At 31.9% G+C, this 22,646-nt stretch overlaps 1 protein-coding gene across 8 annotated transcripts in view; it reads right to left on the bottom strand.

The window, feature by feature from the left end:
* si:ch211-243j20.2 overlaps positions 1 to 22,646 on the bottom strand; it is a 50,090-nt gene that overhangs the window by 3,777 nt on the left and 23,667 nt on the right. Inside the window, exons 6-14 of one of the 8 annotated variants that reach the window (XR_012396007.1) lie at positions 19,544 to 19,733; positions 18,033 to 18,094; positions 14,678 to 14,694; positions 12,665 to 12,684; positions 9,047 to 9,145; positions 6,128 to 6,221; positions 5,842 to 5,904; positions 4,182 to 4,304; positions 1,673 to 1,780 (exon numbers count right to left, since the gene is read on the bottom strand). Coding sequence is in view for 3 of the 8 variants with exons in the window: in XM_021468661.2 (XP_021324336.1) it covers positions 1,673 to 1,780; positions 4,182 to 4,304; positions 5,842 to 5,904; positions 6,128 to 6,221; positions 9,047 to 9,145; positions 12,665 to 12,684; positions 18,033 to 18,094; positions 19,544 to 19,733 (759 nt within the window). In the remaining 5 variants the exon portion in view is untranslated. Of the gene's footprint in view, positions 1 to 1,672; positions 1,781 to 4,181; positions 4,305 to 5,841; positions 5,905 to 6,127; positions 6,222 to 8,677; positions 9,146 to 12,664; positions 12,685 to 14,677; positions 14,695 to 18,032; positions 18,095 to 19,543; positions 19,734 to 22,646 lie in introns of those variants that run through there. The other 7 variants (XR_012396005.1, XR_012396004.1, XM_002665748.4 and 4 more) reach the window with 7 other exon arrangements.

The raw sequence follows: 22,646 nt of genomic DNA, 5'->3' as shown, positions 1-22,646 counted from the left end.
TTCTTAAATATCTGCAAACCTTTTATGGTATTTTTATGCTTTAGAAGAGTCAAAAACTTACATACAGCACCTGTAAAGAAAATAATGTCAGTTCATGTTAACCACAGTGTATTATCTAATGTTAACAAACAATTTTGAGTTTTAATAAATATTGAACCAGGATTCATTAATGCTACACAAACAGTTCATACTCTTATTACTATATAATATTAATTCCTGTAATAAACACTAATGGAAGCTTATGGAAAGTGTGACTAACACGTTGTTTTTGAAGATGAAGAATAAATTGCTAACAACTAATAAAATGTTAATTTAATCAAATCATATATTATAATACTTAAAATATTTTAGCACATAAACCTGTCTAAACTGCTTGGTATATGACCTTTATCTTCGTTTTGTTTTTTGTTCAATTAGTAGTTCACCCCCAAATAGTCATCATTTACTCAGCCTTTCCTTGTTTCAACCCTTCAGAAGTTTCTTCTTTCTGTTGAACACTAAAGAAGATGGGAATTAGGAATTGACATTTCATCCTCTACCTGGGAGGAGGGAAAGTGTCGTATTCATTCTTGCTCTATAAAAGTAAGACTACAGCTCATACAATTTAAAGTGATGCATAGATTGCACTATACAAAAGCCAAACTTAATAAGCTGTATCCTTCTATCTCTCCTCTGTGTGATAAATGCAAAGGCGCAGTGGGCACCTATGGTCATGTATTTGTTCCTGTCCAGAAGTATCTGAATTTTGGAAAAGTATCTTCGGACTTTACTACTAGGCTTTTGAAATGGACTTAAAAATCGATACTGAAATAGCATTGTTTGGATGGTCAGACCAGGCTCTAACTTGGCCTAAACATCAACAACTCTCCCTTAAGTTTGGTATTGTGTTGGCCAAGAGAGTGATTCTGATGGAGTGGAAATCCACGACACCTCCAAATTTTTTTAAATGGTTAGCTGAAATGGTTTCTGCCCTCAAGTTGGAAATGTTATGCTTCTCTAGATTTGGCAAACAAAAGTTGTATGAAAAAAACATGGGGCCCCTTCCTTAGATGTAAAAGTTAATAATGTTTCTGTAATAATTTTTTCTGGTAATCATTTTTTTTCCTCCACTTCCTTTTTACATGTCATTTTATTTTGTTTCTTATTCCCTCAGTCTGGCTGAAATTTCTTTTTGGTTTTTTGATGGTGCTGTATAATTGCTGTATTGTTTGCTAGTGTTTTAGAGCATGTTCTAGTTAGTATAAGGTAATAACACAGAGATAAACTTCTTAACATATATACATTACTTGGTGTTATGTTTTTACAAAAAACTTCTATAAATAAAAGTAAAAAAAAACAAAAACAAAACAAAAAGAACACTAAAGGAGATATTTTGAAGCCGAAAGCCTGTAACCATCGACTTCCATAGTAAGAAAAACAAATACTGTGGAAGTCAAGAGTTACAGGTTTTAATCTTCTTTAGTGTTTAACAGAATAAAATAGTTCATAGATGCTTAAACCACTTGAGGGCGAGTAAATAGTGAGTGAATTTTAATTTGAGTGAACTATCCCTTTAAGTTTATATTAATCATGATCTCCATTTTAAACAACAATTCCAAAAAAAATTATGAATAAACAAAAGATTAATGATTGTCTTTTTTTATCCAGAATTGTGTCAGCAGCAATGACTTACCAGTAAGACTCTGACAGCCATAAGAGCGGCGGCTCCTGTGGAAACGGTGCTGTCCATCAGGATGACATAGTCCTCACTGATGTCCTTGGGCAGACGCAGGTAATGGAGCTGAGGAGAAAAATCACACCATGATAAGACAGGTTTATAGTCCGAGCACAGATTTATGTGCCATTAGGTACAACCCGAAACATGCAAAACAGATGGAGATGTCCAGAAGTTAAACAGCGATTCCGCATTGAGACGTGCTAAATTTAGATTCAAGATGTGCATGCAAGATTTCAGGCCATAGCAAGAATTCATAAAGCTAGAAAAATTATTCTACCCCTGATATCATTTTAGAAGCATTATTTAATAGTTGAAAAACATACATAGTGGCATTTAAAATGACTGGTGTGTGTGTGTGTGTATTATCACGTCAGACTTTTATTCCTTTTATGTTTAGTCTGAAGTCTCTCTAACTTTGATACTTTTTATATCAAGTCTTTATATAAGGCATTTTTTTTCTAAATATAAGAAATTTTGTATTTATATAATCTTAAGTCATTAAAAAAATGTAATCTATATTGTTATTTTTTATGTTTATATAACTATAGAGAATAAATACATAAACACATTTTAAAATGTTCTTAAAAGGATAGTTCACCCAAAAACAAATTTTTCCTCCATTCAATCAGTCAAGTGGTTCCGAATTTTTTTTGAAAACAAAACCAGATTTTCTAAAGAATTCTGAATCTCGAGCCATTGATTTCCATGGAATTTTTGTCTTTTGTCAACAGAAGAAACTTAAACAGGGTTTGAACAAGAGAATCGTGTAAATGATGGCTTATCCCTTTAAAAAACAGAAACCTCTGGGAATATATTTTTTTTAAATTGTTGACAAACACTTTATATATGGTCAAATAAAAGGGCATTAAAAATTATTATATTTAAAATGGTTTCTTTTTAGAATGCCAATTATAAAAATAAAAAAACAAATAACATTTTTATAAAATATTATGCCATATCATAACACCAAATCATAAGCAATATTGTTATGTAATTTAAGTTAAATATTTTTAAACAATTATTTGTTAATTAAAAGAAATCTAATAATAACAATAAATAATAAATACAATATATTAATAAAATACATTTTTTAAATTAAACTAATTAAAACTACAATCATTGCTTTGGCCCAAAAAGTGCTAAAATAGAAAATGCTGAATAAATATTTGTTTTTTAATAAATATTTAATAGAGATATTTATTTTAATAAATATAATAATGTACACGGTATTTTTTTAATAATTAAGCAATATTGTTATATAATTGAAGTTAAATCATTTAAAATAATTGTTTTAACTGAAATAAAATAATAATAATAATAATACAATATATTTATAAAATACAAATATTAAACAAACAAAAAAATACAATTGTTGCTTTGACCCAAATAGAAGTACTAAGACTAAATGTTAAATAATTATTTGTATTTGAATAAATATAATGCATACAGTAAAATAATTAAGCAATATTGTTAAACAATTTAAAACAATTATTTGTTAATTGAAAGAAATATAGTAATAGTAATAATAATAAATATATTGTAATAATAAAATACAAATGTTAAACAAACTAATTAAAACTAGTCGTTGCTTTGACCCAAACTAAAGTACTAAAATATTAAAAGCTGAATAAATAATTGTGTTTGAATAAATTTAATGCATTCCATAAAAAAATATAGCAATATTGCTATATAATTTAAGGTAAATAATTTAAATAATTTTGATAATTGAAATATAATAATAATAATAATAATAATAATAACAACAACAATCGTTAATTTGACGCAAACAGAAGTACTAAAATACTAAATGCTGAATAAATATGTGTATTAGAATAAATACAATAATGCATACAGTAAAAATTAAACAAAACAAATAAGCAATATTGCAATATAATTGAAAACAATTATTTGTTACTCGAAAGAAATATAGTAATAATAATAATAATAATAATAACAAAAAAAATAATAAATGCATTGTATTAATAAAATACAAATATAAGACAAAAAAAAAAAAAAAAAAAACGAAATAAACTACAATCGTTGCTTTGGCCCAAATAGAAGTACTAAAATACCAAATCCTGAATAAATATTTGAATTTGAATAAATATAATAATGCATACAGTAAAATAATGAAACTAAAATACCACTACAACAGGTACTATATCTGACCAATGGGAATGCACAGCTTGAGGGAGCTATACTCAATTCATTCACAAAAACAGCACACGCAGTCAAACATGCATCCATCCATCAGTATCAGCACAGAGCTGTCCAGTTTATCATGTACTTTACAGAACAACACATGTTATATGTCAGACAAGAGCAGACACACACATATCAAAGCAGCAGTGAAACGGTAAGCGGAACTGTAAATCACATCAAGGCTAAGCACACAAGGACACATGATAACAGCAGTTTTCTGATCAGGGTTTGTTTATAAATGTGTGTGGGGAAGATGTGAAACCTCAGGCTCTCCTGTGTCATGATTGGTCTGGATGAGGATCTTTCCCAGTCGAATGTCCTTACAAACAGCCATCAAGGCCTGTTCCATGGTCTCTCCTGCCCGCAGAATGGACACACCGGTGATCTGTTAAATGGAAAAATAAGTGCTGGTATTTACATTGGCATTTAATAGTGTTGAACGAACAGTTCAGCTTTTTAATGACCACCATGGATCAATTTATTTGATAAAAAAAACTGCTGACAGGCCAGCTCATTTCATTTATTTTAGTGATAAATAATCATAAATGCTCTACTTATTATAGAGCATGTATATATTCAGTGCATCTGGAAAGTATTCACAGCGCTTCCCTTTTTCCACATTTTTGTATGTTACAGCCTTATTCTAAAAAGAATTTAATTCATTTATATGCTCAAAATTCTACACCCTATACCCTATAATGACAATGTGAAAAAAAAAATTTTTTTTGAAATGGTTGCAAATTTATAAAAATAAAGCTCGGCACACCTGTCTTCAGAAATTTTTGCCCATTCCTCTTTGCAGTACCTCAAGCTCTATCAGCTTGAATAAGCAGCGACAGTGTACAGCCATTTTCAGACCACTCCACAGATGTTCAATAGGATTTAGTTCTGGGCTCTAACTGGGCCACTCAAGGACATTTACAGAGTTGTTGTAAAGCCACTTCACTGGTATTGTGGCGGTGTGCTTTGGGTCATTGTCCTGCTGGAAGATGAACCATCACCCCAGGTCAAGAGGACTCAGAAGCAGGTTTTCATTCAGGATGTCTCTGTACATTGCTGCATTCATCTTTCCCTCTATCCTGACTAGTTTTCCAGTTCCTGCTGCTGAAAAAAATCCCCATAGCATGATGCTGCCACCACCATGCTTCACTGTAGAGATGATATTAGCCTGGTGATGAGCGGTGGTTTTCTCTAAACGTGATGCCTGGCATTCACTCAAAAGGGTTCAAATAAGCAGATCACTCAGCTTAGATGGCCGGCCAGGTCTAGAAAGAGTCCTTTTAGTTCTAAACATCTTCCACTTGGAGGCCACTGTGCTCATTTTAACTTTCAGAGCAGCAGAAAATTTTATGTAATATTCCCCAGCCTTGTGCCACAAGACAATCCTGTCTCGGAGGTCTACAGACAATTCCTTAGTCTTCATGCTTGGTTTATGCTTTGACATGCACTGTCAATCCTGGGACTTTAGACAAATCATGTCCAATCAACTGAATTTAGCACAGGTCAACTCTAGTTAAGCTGCTGAAACATCTCAAGAATGATCAGTAGAAACAGAATGTACCTAAGCTCAATTTAGAGCTTCACGGCAAAGGCTGTAAATACTTATATACATATGATTTTTCAGGTTTTTTATTTTAAATAAATTTGCAACAATTTCAAAAAAAAAATTTTTTTAAACATAGTCATTATGGGGTATTGTGTGTAGAATTGGGGACATAACTGAATTTAATCCATTTTGGAATAATAATAAACACTTTAAATACTATACATATTATATTATATTGTGTATGACTCCCATGAGCTTGAAGGACTGCATCCATACATCTCTGCAATGACTCAAATAACTTATTAATAAAGACATCTGGAAATCAGTATGAACATTTTTCGATTTGCTTGGTTAAAAAGATACTGAATAAACATACCCTTTTCCCGCTCAGCCTCTTCCCTTCATATACAGTTCCTTGAGGAGTTTCAACAGTCACCGGCTAAAAAGAAAAGAAAATATACTGGAATTGATTTCTTTTCAATAAAATGCTATGAAATTAAGCGTTATGACCTAAAACGAAGACTTGCTTCACTTCACACAATAAAAAAAAAATTTAATAAAAAAGTAATTTGTCCATGGGGCAAAGGTGGAGACTGGAACGCATCACTGTGTTATGAGCAACATCAGGATTAAAAGTTGGTCATTACTGACGCTCCACTCACCTTCAGCGGCAGGAAGGACAGAGCGTGCTCGATGAGGAGCCTCATTAATCTCTTTGAATAGAAAATAAATTCATCCCGACTGGTTTCTTTATTCCTGGGGGCAACAGAGGACACAGTCAATAAAACACAACAGAGGAGGAGGAGGTGAATATGAGACTGTAAACAGACAAAAACAATCCTCCTTATTTTATTTTAATTACCCAATTATGTTTCAGTGACCCAAAACGTAAAAATACACCTCAAGCTGCTACCGGCCAGCTCATTTCACACTTTAATTGCCAATTAATCATAAGTTTTACTTACCATTTATTATTAGCAACATACTGCAATAAATATTATGTCTATTGATCAAAAATACAGTAGAATAGCAAAATTGTGAAATATTACTACACTTTAAATACAAAATTATTATCAAATAAATATTTACACTACCCACTTACTTTTTAAACTGTGGCGTTCTTACTTGCTAGGCATGTAATTTTAATAAACTGGAAGAGCCCCCAGCAGCCACCCTCGCATGCACAGTGGCTGAAGGATTTCTTGTATTTTGTGAAACTAGAGAAAATTAGATACTCCCTTCAAAATTACATAACAGAATGTTTGTCAAAACTTGCAAGCCCTTTTTTGTTAAAACTCCAACTGGACCTAGACCGATCACCCTTGCTTGCTCTTTACAATAATAATAATACATCAGTTTGTAAACTTTTAATGTCTCAAATTGTAACATTGAGATTTTTGCATAAATGTAGACATCTGACCCTCATTTAGTTGTGTAATTGGGTTTTATCTTGTTATTATTTTAATTTACTATTTCTATAAGGGTTGTTTGATGTGTTTGTAAAATGTAAACATGTTAAATTATAAATAGAAACATCATATTTAATAAATACATATTATTAAATATTAAATAAATAGCTGGATTTATTTGATTTAAAAATAGAGTGAAAGAGCAATATTGTAAAATACGAATACATTTATAATGAATAAATATTATATTTTAAATGTATATTAATTATATAATTATTAATTCACACATTTAAAAAAGCTTATTAATCATAAATTCTGCTTTACATTTATTAGTGACATACTACAATAAATATTATGTCTATTATGCTCACTAAGGCTGAATTTATTTGATAAAAAAAGAGCAACATTGTGAAATATTACTACACTTTAAAATAACTTTTATTTATTTATTTTTTTAACTATTTGCAGTGTCATAAGCCTACGTATCTATTATCTGTTAAAACAATCCATTAACTTGTTTAGCCTTTTTCTCATATTTCACTCTCTTTTGCACCTGGATTTCGTCAATAAATATGTATACCTACAAATAATGCCTGACAAACCATTGTAGCGCAAAACAATATCACAATTTTATCTTCTGGAAATGAACATTTATGCAAGCAAAATGATTTTTGTGTTTGCATGAAGAGAGCAAAATTAATGTCGTTTTGATGTTTTGTTAGAAACAAATATGCAGGTTGACTCTTGTACTCAAAGTCTTTTGAGATTTGAAATTGCAATGTGTTTGCTTGTGAACATGTCCAGTTAACTGATACCTGTTTGAGTGATACCTCAGAGAGGGTGTAGGAGTGAGCAAGTCGTGTGATATGCATTTACAAACACTCAGGATCCTTTTTATATTATTCCATTAGGTTCAGAAGAGTGTGCTGTTTTGTTTTATATTTAGAGTAGATTAGTTAAGACGTTTGGTACGTTGAACATGTTTCTTTTCATGCTTTTTAAAAATATTTTAGTTTAATACAGTTAGTATGTTTAGTTATATTATTTCCTTCATTTAAGCACTTCTAACTACCTCCTCTCCAACAGGAATTTATCATTTATTAATTGTAAATATTTTTCTTTCACTGTACAATATTTTCACTGGTTTCACTGAAAGTATGTGCAATACATAATTGCAGTGATATTTGGTTTTCAGTTGTTTCTTTTTCCATTCATTTGTCATACACACATTAAACTCTTATATGTTATGTCAAATACCCTTAGTTTAATAATAACAACATCTAAAAGGTCGTAACAACTGTTTTTATACATTTAAAATGGATTTAAATACCATTCATCACACAACAGCTAACACTAATACAGTAATTACCTATTAAAATGTCATTATACTTTTCATACAGTAACAATCAAATCAAATTTCACATCAGCCAGTTTAAAAATAATTTTTTTTTATAAAAAGGCATGTTTTTATTTGTGGTTTGTGAAATTTTAAAAGGTTAAGAATAAAAAAAAAAAAAGTATAAAAGAAAGCTGATTAAATCAAGGTATACAAAACCTTCACATTCACTCATTAATAAAACATTACTACCCATATAAAATATGATTTTATTTTACTAATATCAAAGTTATGAATATTTTATAATTCTTATAATAAATAATTCCAAACAGAAATTCAAAAACTATATACAGATTCTGAATGCATTATGGAGGCCAACAAAAATATTATGGTGAGCAAATCTTTGACCACTGTTTGTGTATGTTATTCTTAAATTTATTCATTCATTTTTTTTTTTGGCTTATTACCTTATTTATCAGAGGTCACCACAGCGGAATTAAGCGCCAACTATTCCGGCTTTTTTTTTCCGTAACGGATGCCCTTCCAGCTGCAACCCATTACTGAGAAACACCCATACACCCTCACATTCACACACACTCATACACTACATGAATTGGGTAAACAAAATTGGTCGTATAGGGCATGTCTTTGGACTGTGTGGGAAACCAGAGCACCTGGAGGAAACTCACACAAACACAGGGAGAACATGCAAACTGGCCCAGCTGGGACTCAAACCAGCGACCTTCTTGCTGTAAGGTGACAGTCCTAACCACTGAGCCACATTACCACCCACATTATTTTAAATAAAATAAATAGATAAATAAAAGAGGTCCTACCTGATAATAGTGTGCATTCCTCTGACCTGCGGTGTACTCTCCATGACACTTAAGGTTTTGGGCAGAGGTTGACCCTGATGGGCAGAAGCCAGGGCTGATCTATACGGCACATGGATGCAAGACATAAATAATCCACAAAAAGCAACCCAAAGAGTAACAAGTCCTTTTTTCGTTAAAGGATGTTAATGACCCACTGCAAATATGGTTTGAAGAGCTGATGTGAGATTGATGTGAGCAGGTAAAGGTAGTTAAGGCCCATTCACTTCATCTAAATGTTTCAATGTAGACAATGGATCAAATAAACTCCTCACAAACCAAAAAGATATTAAACTGTTTTGGCATTGAAATCAAGATGTTAAAATATGAGGAGGTTCAGACTCTGTGAACAGGCCTTTAAACTGGAAGGTGAAAGAAGTCAAAGTATGGCAAACAAAGGTCTGATGCACAAGCATTAAAGAAACAGTTCACTTAAAATGACAATATCCATCATTTTTCACTCTCATTTCATTCAAAACAAGTAAAAAGGCAGGCAGAAATGGTTAACACCTTGTTTTATCTTTTGCAAATAAAATAAATTACATTTATTACAGAGGGGAGAGTAAATGATGATATTAATTTAGGCGTAAACCATTTCTTTAACAGTGAAATAATGTTGAATTAAAAAAAAACAAAAAAAAAAAACAAGATGGGGCAAGCCTGAACTCAATCGGCTTAAAGGAGCAAAGAGCAAAAACCGAGAGCCCTTTAGTGTGTATTAAAAGAACAATGTTTCAATTAAAAGGGATAGATTTTGTGATTACCCCAAAACAAAAATTTACAGACTATTGACTCTTCCTCAAGTAGATCCAAACCTTCATGACTTTCTTTCTTCTGTTGAACACTTACGAGAATATTTCAAAAGAAAACCTTTAACCATTTACTTCAATAATAAAAAAAACGAAAACTGTGGCAGTCAACGGTAACAGGTGTTCAGCATATTTCAAACTATCTAAATTTGTGTTTATAATATAGAAACTCAGGTTTAAATCAAGTAAAGCATGAGTAAATGATGACAATTTTCATTTTTGAGTAAACTATCCCTTTAAGAAATAAAAGGACTGTTTTAAGTAATTTACAAGGGCTATATGTAGTATAGTGTGTGTGTGTATGTGTGTGTGTGTATTAGTGACAACAGTCTTTTATGAAAACTGCAGCAGAAAACTTGTGTCAACAATTTATAACAATATATATATATATATATATATATATATATATATATATATATATATATATATATATATATATAAATCTTATAGTGATGTGGATAGGTTTCAAAATAACACTTTCAAGAAAGTATAATTATGGCTTTAAAAAAATAAAGATAAAATAAAAATAAAATAACAAAATAATAATAATGATAATAATAATAAACTAATTTAAAATATGTCAAATTTATTAAATTAGCAAAAAAATTGCATTCAAATTTTTGGTGCATCATATCAAGGAGATATAATGATGTAACCGATTGGTTTTTATTTAGCAACTTGTGCTGCTTCTCAAACAAATCAAAAATCTATTTTCCGACTTCGGGAAAGCCACTAAAAGTCAGGCATTAGACCTGTGAACTCGGGACTAGTTCTGCTTTTAAGTTGTTTTAAATCGTTCATACACTCACCAGGCACTTTATTAGGTGCACCTGTCCAACTGCTCGTTAACACAAATTTCTAACCAGCCAATCACATGGCAGCAACTCCATGCATTTAGGCATGTGGACATGGTCAAGACAACCGCATCAGAATGTGGGAAGAAAGGGTATTTATGTGACTTTTAACATGGCATGGGTGTTGGTGCCAGACGGGCTGGTCTGAGTATTTCAAAAATTGATAATCTACTGCATTTTTCACGCACAACCATCTATAGGGTTTGCAGATATTGGTCTGACAGACGGAAAATATCCAGTAAGTGGCAGTTTTGTGGGTGCAAATGCCTTATTGATGCCAGAGGAGAAAGGCCAGACTGGTTCGAGCTGATAAAAAGGCAAAAGTTACTCAAATAACCACTCGTTACAACTAAGGTATGCAAAAGAGCATTTCTGAACGCACAACATGTCCAACCTTGAAGTGGATGGGCTACAACAGCAGAAGACCACACCCGGGCCACTTCTGCCAGCTAAGAACAGGAAACTAAGGCTACAATTTGCGCACCAAAATGTGACAATAGAAGACTGGAAAAACGTTGCCTGGTCTGATGAGTCTCGATTTCTGCTGTGACATTCGGAGGTAGGGTCAAAATTTGCATCAACAACATAAAAGCATGGATCCATCCTGCTTTGTATGAACGGTCCAGGCTGGTGGTGGTAAAATAGGATATTTTCTTGGCAAACTTTGGGCCCATTAGTACCAATTGACCATTGTGTCAACGCCACAGCCTACCCGAGCATTGTTGAAGACCATTTCCATCACTTTATGACCACAGTGTACGCAGCTTCTGATGGCTACTTCAAGCAGGATAACGCACCATGTCATAAAGCGTGATTCATCTCAGACTGTTTTTTTAAACATGACAATGAGTTCACTGTACTCAAATGGCCTCCACAGTCACCAGATCTCAATCCAATAGAGCACCCTTGGAATGTGGTGGAATGGAAGATTCGCATCATAGATGTGCAGCCAACAAATCTGCAGCAACTGCTTGATGCTATCATGTCAATATGAACCAAAATCCCTGAGGAATATTTCCAGTACCTTGTTGAATCTATGCCATAAAGGATTAACGCAGTTCTGAAGGCTAAAGGGGGTCCAAGCCAGAACTAGGAAGGTGTACCTAATAAAGTGGCTAGTGAGTGTACATTGCCAGCAGAAAAACTGATCTGCACATAGAAAATCTTACATATAGCCCCTTTAATACATTTTCTACATTATGACTGGCAGTTCACAGAGTCTCAGCCCATGTTCCCATACAGAAAGACATAAAGAAATCATGTCCTAACCCGAAGTGACTTAGAAAAGTGACAAAAACAAAAAGGATGTCTGTACTGACTGAATCCTAACTACAATGACAACCAACTGACAGTTTTAATGGGCAGAATTTTGCAAATTTTGAGACTTCCACTTGTGACTGAAAATGTAGTGAGGTCAATTACGAGTGCCACTATAAAGGGGCGTTCCAAACCAAAGTGCTCAAAACTGCCCACTTCAAAGGGTCCTCCAAAATGAAGGAGTTCAAAGGGTACAAATGTTGGACTATTTTTGCTTGATTCTTAAATGTGATCCAAGACGAAAGAACTGAATTTGTAAAAGTATTTTCAGTTGCCCAAATCCTTCACCCATTCGAAACCCTCACTAATTCTTTTTAGGGATTAGTGCGTAGGGTTGAACTTTTCAAAATGGAACGCAGCCTAAGAGATAGTCAGAATGTCTTGTCACAATTGAGGCTAGATAGGACAGTGTGAATGTTATTAGTTAAACAAAAGCTTGGAAATAAAATCCAAACAAAGCTGGAAAAAGCTTTGGAAAAAAATAAAAGCTGGTTATTAGCAAAGGAAAAGATTATGCTTTTATAAAGCAAGAGACTATGGATTCAAGAAAATATAAAACAAACAGAAAAAGATGGCGAGAGGATGCAAGAATTTATCCTCACATATCCCAGCGGAGTTTCCTCTGAAGAAGGGAATAAATGTTCAGTGGGAGACAATGATGACGGGACAGACAGAGAGAAGAGAGAGGGAGGGAGAAAAGAACACGACCTGATTAATGTCTATACGGAGCAGACGGACACGCCACAGCTGGGATGAGCGCAGGTCTGGGAGGTATCCCAGTGGTTTTCAGCAGCTGTTGGCCTGAATGCTATTATAAGATGGCAACATGTGTCTCAATGCTGAGGTGATCTACACTACTGACGGCTTTCACAGGAAAACCACTGAAATAAGCCCATTCCTGTGTTAGCAACAGCATCAAAATAACACAGTGGAAGTGGAGACAATAGGTAGACTGTGATGCTATGGTGTTTTCAGCCTCACAAAGCTCATTTAAAAAGATATCTCTGACGTTCAAATCAATTAATTCAGGTCCTCATTGTAGCCTCAACTCAAGTTTTATGTTCTTTTACAAAAATACATTAAAATGATCAAAAACTGCTACCAAAAAATTTTTATTTTGTATTTTTTTATATAAAATTAGTTTGATTTAAAACTACTACAGCTAAATTTACCTTTGCTATCAAAGGATTAAATTTAAGGTAAATTGTAACCACATTATTATGATTGTTTTTTATAACATGCTCATGACCATAAATCATGCCATGGCATGTCAAAATTGCATTGAGGGGAGACAAACAATTACTATGTTTCCATCCAAAGATGTGAATTAAATGTATGCGCAAAACTGGAAAAAGAAGTGCGAATAAAGAATTGTTTCCATCCAACGAGTCAATGAGAACAAAATCACCACTTCCTGATTGACTGGCCCCAAATACCAAGAGAAAAACATGGAATTTGCTGCGATAGGAGAAGCTGCGTCAATCTTTTCTTTATTTAATAAATGACTTGCGCCATAGAAGACAGTATGCTGACATGCAATGAACACGTGATGGTGTTTAAAGGCATAAGATGCAGAGAAAAGACACTAAACAGTTCATAAGGTAAATAATAATATAATAACACTAATACTGAAACAGTTAAGACGTTTTAGAATGACCAAAACAACATTTCAGATGTTTTATAATGTGCTCAGCCTGCTGGTTTATCCATTTACACATTTTTATCGTCACATGATCTCTTATAACAAAATCACATGACTTTTATGCGCATTTTGGAATATTTTTCGGTAAAAGTGTTTCCATTGTAGTTTACAGTTTGTGCATCTTTTCTTACCGAATAAAGTTTATCCTACATCCTACATTTTAAGCTTATTTTCAAATTGTATGCACATCTTGGCGTTTCTGTTTAAAAACTTTGCCATGTGAAAGCTATCTGCACCAAGAACAAAGAGCAACATTGTAACAGTTTTAATTCTTGTTTCAGAACAAGATAATCGATCCACTGGTGTGAAAGCATCCTAAGTCTCCAAGATTAAAAGCTTGTCTGTAATATGCCTTTTTGTAATATAATTTAGTATTTTATGTCATAATTTTATTTACTTATTTGTTTATTGTTTATTTAATTACAATTTATTTTATTTATTTATTTATTTTTTCATGTGGGGGTCAGGATTTAATTGACATGTATGAAGGATATTATTTTATTACTCAATGTCATTTTTTAAAACTTGTTTTTGCACAGCGCTTTAAGCTTTCTCAGTCACTGTAAAATATAGCATTTTTTACAGTATTTTGATCAAATAAAATGCATCCTGGGGATCATAAAAGTAAGAAACCCAAATGATTGAACACGACTGTATTCAAATAAAAACAGGTTTCAAACTAGTATTTTCATTTTAAGCAGAACTGTATTTCTATTTATACTGTGGCCTTAACAACACTCAGCATTCAATTTGTTAAGTGCATTGGTGCGTATCCAACACCACAGCCTTTCCTTTTGTCTCCATTTGCATCTCTGCAGCTTTTGAGGAAAAGAAAAGGACAGATGAAAGCACAGGTTTGGAAAGAATGAAGGAAAGTGAGATGGAGGAGAATGAGGGGAAAAAGCAGCCATACCTCACTGTGATTTCACGCTGGGATGGTTAGAGCGATCGGTTGAGGGTTTAGCAAATATTTCATTACAAAACACACACGGGGAGGAGAAGAATACAAAAAGAAAGAAAAAAATAAATAAGACAAACTCATGAAATGAGATATTCACTCAGAAAAGCCATTCCAAACAGTCAGCCCTCACGCTCTCCATGGTATACTGAGAAACATTTCATGACTCTATCAGCAACCCTTTATTTAACCTGATGCAAATCACATTTTAAACAATTTTTATTTTCACAATAGCAAATATTGTTTCTTTTTTTCAAACAAACAAAGAAACATACATAATCTCTTAGAAAGAATAAGACTTGCAGATCTAACATATCATATGCTTTGTATTTTCTACTTTTTTAACAGCAAATATACAGTACAATAGGACATGGAGAGCTACAAGTCATACAAAAGACTGCCTTAAAAAACAAAAATAAAATCTATCCATTTACTCCAAAATTGGAAAAAAGTCTTCTGTTTGTGTTCTTAATGCAAAAAGATTCTGTATATTTTATTCTTCAACCACAGCTGACTCCAATTTTAACCATTTTAAATAATTACTTTTTTTCTAACAGCCTATGGAATTATTAACAGTTTCTTGACCTTGTTAATCCACCCATCTAATGTTATATTACCCAAATATAAAGATTCACAAGTGAAAGCGATCTCTTCCTCAAAAACAGCTTTTGAGAATATAGTCAACAATAAAAATGATTTCAGCAAATATTGTAATTTAACAGTCATTATATGTGCAGTCCATGTCATAAAGCTGTGAAATCAAGTGTTTATATACAATTTCTTCCTGAATTTGAAGAGGGACTCATTGGAACTTTTCCATTTCATAGTAAGAATTTGAATAAATAAAACAAAACTTATACTTTAAGAGATTGCATTATTTGGGAGCTTGCTGACAAGATTTTTTTAACTCACAATTTTATTATAGAACATTTATGTTGAATCTGAAGAAAAAAAGATAGATAAAAAGCCAAATAAAATGTATCATCATTATTAACAGTTATCATTAATAAACAGCAAAAATAATAAAGCCCTTCATAAGAACATTTATAAGAATATTTTAAATAAATAAACAGATAAATAGCTAAATTAAAGTAATTTTATAATCAATACAATTATAACAAAATAATAATAATAAACAGCAACACTTAAAATCTTTAAATAAAGCCCTATAAATAGCATTTATACATTTTGAATAAACAAATAAATAGCTAAATTAATTATTTTTGTAATCAAAACTATAACTAACAAAATAATAATACCAACAACAACACTAATAATATTTAAATAAAGCCCTATAAAGTATAATTTATAATAGTTTAAATTAATAAACAGATAAAAAGCTAAAGCTAAATAATTTTAAAAACAATACAATAATTAAAACAAAACAATACTCAGCGGCAACACTAATAATCTTTAAATAAAGCTCTATAAAATAACATTTATAAGAATTGTTTAAACAAATAAACATAAATAGCTAAATCTAATTTATCATCATCATTAAGTACTATATTTATAACAAAATAATAATGATAATAACAACAACAACAACAACAATAATAAACAATCCCCAATGCCCTTTATAATAATATTTATAAGAATAGTTCGAATAAACAGACAATTAGCTAAATCAAATTTTTTTCATAGTACAATAATTATAACAATAATAATAATAAAAACGGCAACAATAAAAATTAAATTAAGCCCTATATAATAATATTTATAAGACTAGTTTGAATAAAACAGACAAATGGCTAAAACTAATTTATAATCATCAGTACTACTTTAATTTTAACATAATAATAACAACAACAACAACAACAATAAAACCAACAGCAAAAATCATCTTTAAATAAAGCCCTATATAATAATATTTATAAGAATAGTTTGAATAAAAAACTGATAAATAGCTAAATCTAATTTGTTTTCTAATCAATATAATCATTATAACAAATAATAATAATAATAATCATCAACATCAACACTAATAATCTTTAAATAAAGCAATATATATAATAACATTTCTAAGACTAGTTTGAATAAGACAAATGGCTAAACCAAATTTATTATTATTATCATTACTTTACTCTTACCATAATAACAACAACAACAATAATAATAAAATCAACAACAACCACAACAACAGCCTTTAAATAAAGCCCTACATTAAATAAAGCCCAGTAAAATAACATTTATAAGAACGGTTTGAATAAATAATCAGATAAATAGCTAAATCTAATTTATTATTACCTAGCCCAGGTGTTGATATTAAAACATGCATAATTAAAAAAAAAAAAAAAAATCCTGTACATCATCAAACAATATAGCAAAATGTTAATAGTGTCACTATTCAAAGATTCAAATGGAAACAAAAAAAAAAACATCCTAAATCTCTGCAACCTCTCTAAAAATAGATTTTTTCCAATCAAAGTCCTAACAGAGCAGTATGTGACGAGAAACCCAACTCGAGCCAGTGGCTTTCAGAGCATGACATCTTTTGTACAAAAGCGCAAGGTTCATTAGTCTTAACGATCATTTCTCACGATGACCGATCGAGTGAAGAAAAAGACAAAAGCATTTTCCAGCTGAAAATAATTCACAGCTTTATTCATTCAGCCTGCCAGTAACAGAAAAGAATTACATTTCAAAGGCGGCTCTAAACTGGATTATATCTGTTATCGATATATGGAAGCAAGCGTCACTCATTAGTGTCAACATCTTTGTCTTTCCAATAATTACCTTAGTAACTCAACATGAAATTCAAATGTTCCTAATGCACGACTCTTGGTTTCTCAGTATAATGTCTCAACATTTCATCAGAACATTCTATTTGAATGAAAAAAAACTAGACGGAGAGTTTTGAAATATTTTTGGAAGTTTTGGAATAGTTTCTGCAAGTACCAAGCTGCTATAAATAGGACATTTTTCACAATACAAATCAATGAATAATTGTAAAGAACTAAGAAGTCTTCATATATATTTATTTTTTCCTGCAAACTTCAATTACAGGAATCCAGGACTACAAATATAGAGATTTTTTTCTTGTCTGGACTATTTTCAACAGTATATCTTGTCGCAGGTACAGTATTGCCACTAGAGGGCAATCTATACTTATACCATGACCGAAGTATACTGATAGCATGGCTTGGGCTTCATACGCACACACATGCAACATTTGTGCGTATTAGGAAGAGCATGTGGATCATCTAGCAGGGAAACAACATGCACCTTAACCATTCCTTATTATGCATAGGCCAACTAATCCTTCTACCTCTGTTTTCAAACATATAAGTGAGCAAAATTTCTAACATACCTTTTCCAGCTGACTGTGAACGTGCTGAACTATTAGATCCAAGGCTACAAAGTTTTCTCCACCTGGAGCAACAAGGAACAATATGTTGTTAAAAATGAATTAATGTAATGATTTAATACTATTTTAAAATGAGTTTAAATGTTACTTTTCTAGGCACAAATCTTCTATAGTTCTGAAAGAAAAGATGACTATAACTGATATAAAAAAAGCTTTATTTTTACGTGTACTGATTTGTAATCTCTCAGAAATATTATTTTGTTGTCTGCTGAAGACAAAAACTAAATTAAATAAACGAAATTAACTTAGAACATAACTCATAACTCATTCAGTTTAAGTTCTGCTTAATATTATCAGTTTATGAGTCACTTTTTCATTAAGTCAAAGTAGCTTTTTTTAAATTGTAAATTAAACTAAGTAATTTCATTTAGTCACTTTCAAATTTTAGATATTCCAGTTATTTTATGCATAATTAACACCAAAATTATTACATTTCTCAAAGACCGCAATTATAACTAAATAAGGTGTTTATTAAAAGGGTAGTTCACCCAAAAACGTATCTTTGCTGTTTATTTACTCAACCTTAGGCCCTCCGAGATGCAGATGATTTTCTATGAGCGATAAAGTAAAAAAAACAACAATAAAAAGATAACTAAATAAAGTTATTTATATATATATATATATATATATATATATATATATATATATATATATATATATATATATATATATAAACTAATAAAATATAAAAGTATAAAATATTAATTACTAAAATATCAATAATATTAATAATAAATAAAATTTAAAAAAGGAATGTTTATAAAAATGACTAAAAATATAAATAAATAAATTAAATAATAACAAAATAGAATAAAACAAACATGTAGTATAGGTGAAATGGGTAAGCTAAATTGGCTGTAGTGTATGGGTGTTTGTGTATGAATGTTTCCCAGAGATGGGTTGAAGCTAGAGGGGCATCCGCTGTATAAACCATATGCTGGATAAGTTGGTGGTTCATTCTGCTGTGGCGACCCCAGATTAATCAAGGGACTAAGCCGAAAAGAAAATTAATGAAAATATAAATAAAATAAAAATAAATAAATACATATATCAAGCTAAAGAAAATGTATAAAAGTGTCACCTGATGATATATTGACATCTTATGAAGTAAACAATAGAAAGAACATTATTATCTTCAATCCACAGCTTCAGCAAATGATCCTGAACACATTTTGTATTTGGTTTGCCTGTATGATTTTTGACTCTCAAAGTGCTGGTAATTAGTGACTGGATGTTTATGAATTACCAAGTATGTTTTCAGCTAAAAACGTTGTGTACTTTAGTAAAATAAAAGTCACCTACACCTTGGACAGTCTGAGAATTAACAAATAATATACAAATTTCTTTTTGGGTGAACCATTTTTTTTTCAAACAAATATAAAAAAATAGGATTACTTCATTTTACATTACTTCATGTTTTGCATCAAAACTTGACGTTTTCCAAATGCTCATACCTCTTGGGACCACAATATCTGCAACCTGCACAGTGGGTTCGATGTACTGCTCGAACGCCGGCTTGACAAATTTGTTGTACTGTTTAATGACACCTGAAATGTCACGTCCGCGATCAGTAATGTCCCTTTTCAGACGTCTGACCAGCCGGATGTCGGAGTCTGTGTCAACAAACACCTTCATGTCTAGCAGCTGAAAACAGAAATACAACACCAAGTGTGTCAGAAACTCACAACATGTTCAAGAAAAAGAAAGGGTGTAAAGGATAGTGCACTTTCTTTATGTTGTAGCTCAAGCGTGGGTTGTAGAGCTTTCGTTTAAGCATTAGTAGTATCAAAAATGTATGGAATAAAATACTGTTCTTTTGATTTTTATTAGTCATCAGTTATTAAAAACTTTCTCATTACCACAAAAAAAATGCAGCAGTTTTAAACTAACATATGAGAATGATCTCTAAAAGATCGTGCAACACTGAAAACTGAAATATAAATATATACAGTTGAAGAATTATTAGCCCCCTTTAAATTTTTTTTCTTTTTTTTTTTATATTTCCCAAATGAGGTTTAACAAAGCAAGAAAATTTTCACGGCATGTTTGATAATATTTTTTTCTTCTGGAGAAAGTCTTATTTGTTTTATTTTGGCAAGAATCAGTTTTTAATTTTTTTGAAAACATTTTAAGGACAAAATTATTAGCTCTTTTAGGCTATATATTTTTTTCGATAGTCTAATGAACAAACCATCGTTATACAACACCATTTGACAATAACTTATCAAAAATAAAAAACCTGAAAAATCGCATGTACACAAGTATTCACAGCCTTTAACGTGAAGCTCTAAATTGAGCTCAGGTACATTCTGTTTCAACTGATCATTCTTATGATGTTTCAGCAGCTTAACTGGAGTTCACCTGTGGTAAATTCAGTTGATTGGACATGATTTAAAAAGGCATAGAAAGAAAACTAAGAAAAACCAGGCACCGCTCATCACCAGGCTAACACCATCCCTACAGTGAAGCATGGTGGTGGCAGCATCATGCTGTGGGGATGTTTTTAAGCAGCAGGAACTGGAAGACTAGTCAGGATAGAGGGAAAGATGAATGCAGCAATGATCAGAGAAATCCTAAATTAGAACCTGCTTCAGAGTACTCTTGACCTCAGACTGGGGCGACGGTTTATCTTCCAGCAGGACAATGACCCAAAGTACACTGCAAAAATATAAATGGAGTGGCTGCCCAACAACTCGTGAATGTTCTTGAGTGGCCGAGCCAGATCCCAGATCTAAATCCTATTGAACATCTCTGGAGCAATCTGAAAATGGCTGTACGCCGTCGCTTCCCATCCAACCTGATGGGAGGTACTGTAAAGACGAATGGGCAAAAATTTGGAAAAGGGAAGCGCTGTGAATACTTTCTGGATTAAATTTAAGTGAATTGAAGATAAAACAATTACCCTGTCCCTCCAAAAATTAAGAAAATTGCTGTTTCAAATAAATTAATAATTTGAACAAGCAGTAAAAGCCAGCCTGGCAAAATAACTAGCAAAATATCATGTACTGTCATTCCGGCAAAGATTAAAAAAATTTTTATTAGCAATTAGTTAAAAAGTTTGTTTGACAATGTGTTAAATTCTGTTCAAATTAGGAAATACTTTAAAAGAATCAAAGTCTAAAAATGTTGTATTTAGTTGCATATGAAATTACTTTTGTAAATGTATTTTGATGTAGACACCAAAAACAGCCTTGCACATTTGATTCAAAATTAGTTTCTCTCTGGAGAAAACAAACTGAAATTGTCTACTGTTGAGTTTTTTCCATGACATCTAACCCAATTTTCATCTATTTCAGATTTTTTTTTGTCCTATTAGACTATACAGGTCAAATCTGATTTCCCTTAAGCCAAGTGATGTAAACCAACCAAAGCAGACCCAATCAGTTCAGAATCAACAACTGTCTCTCCTTGACGGTTTCTGTTACTGAAAACCAGCATCCGATCCTTCAACGGCATAGGCTGATAGCAAGTTAAAAAAAATGGCTCAGCAAAGAGAGAAGTCAGGATCAATCAAAGCAATGTAGTGCAGCGTGATGCCAACTACCCAAGACGGATCGCTTGTGCCGATGCTGAAGCTAAAAATTAATATCATTCAATGAGCCGACAAGATACAGGAAAGACATTACATTTGAGAGTAACGATAAACAATCCAACACCCTTAAACAGCAGAGCCAGCAGCCCTGCTAACACGACGAGGTAAATCTTTGAGTGCAAGAAACGTATATGAATGGGGTGAAAGGTCAAGTGTATTTCAAGTTTTAAAGGACAGAAATTCATCCCTCATTGCTTGTATATCTCTCAAATGAAAGAGGAGCTGTCACTATATTCAGCGACAAGATGTCAAATCCATTTCAGTAGTGATAAATATAATATTAAAGAACTGTTCAAAATCAGAAATGTGGTATTTTTTTATATGCTGCTGTTTTGAACTTGGTGGGTTGGTCGGCGGTGGGTGGAGTGTTTCTCACAACTAGTATAAAACTGGTAAATCAGGACAATAAAACGCATTCAGTCTTGTAAAGCAGTGATTTCAGGCTTCCCTGTTCCCACTCAAAGCCAAATAGCAATTGTTTTAAACCTTTGAAGACTCTCACCGGCTAAAAAGCTGACTAATAAGCTGAATTTCCATGACCTGTAATGAATAGAGAAACAGGCAGGCAGTCGTTTTTAACAAAAAATCTGCAGGAACTGGTTGAAAAAAATACAGCAACAGACAGTGTATTTTAAAAGGTACAACCTGGTGACTGCATTTGATTGCAGAGTTGCCAAGGAATAAAAAGGCATTGAAAAATAGCCTAGCCATGGCAATAAGAAAAACATGTATATAAAAAACTAAATCTACATAAAAAATAATAATAATAATACAAAAATATATATTTTAATAAATTGGAAGCAAGTCAAATTTAAAATGATAAAACAAAATCCTTGACATTCCCAGACAATTCCCAGACTTTCAATGCCTGAAATAGACCTTTTAAAAACTCAATTTTCCAGAAAAGCCCATGACTGTGGGAACCCTGTGATTTCCTGAGAGATTTGAGTGATTAAATCGTGACT

Source organism: Danio rerio, chromosome 20, assembly GCF_049306965.1.
Source record: "Danio rerio strain Tuebingen ecotype United States chromosome 20, GRCz12tu, whole genome shotgun sequence".
Classification (NCBI taxonomy): domain Eukaryota; kingdom Metazoa; phylum Chordata; class Actinopteri; order Cypriniformes; family Danionidae; genus Danio; species Danio rerio.
The sequence above is the reverse complement of the archived record's forward strand: the minus strand, read 5'-3'. Positions and strand labels throughout refer to the sequence as shown.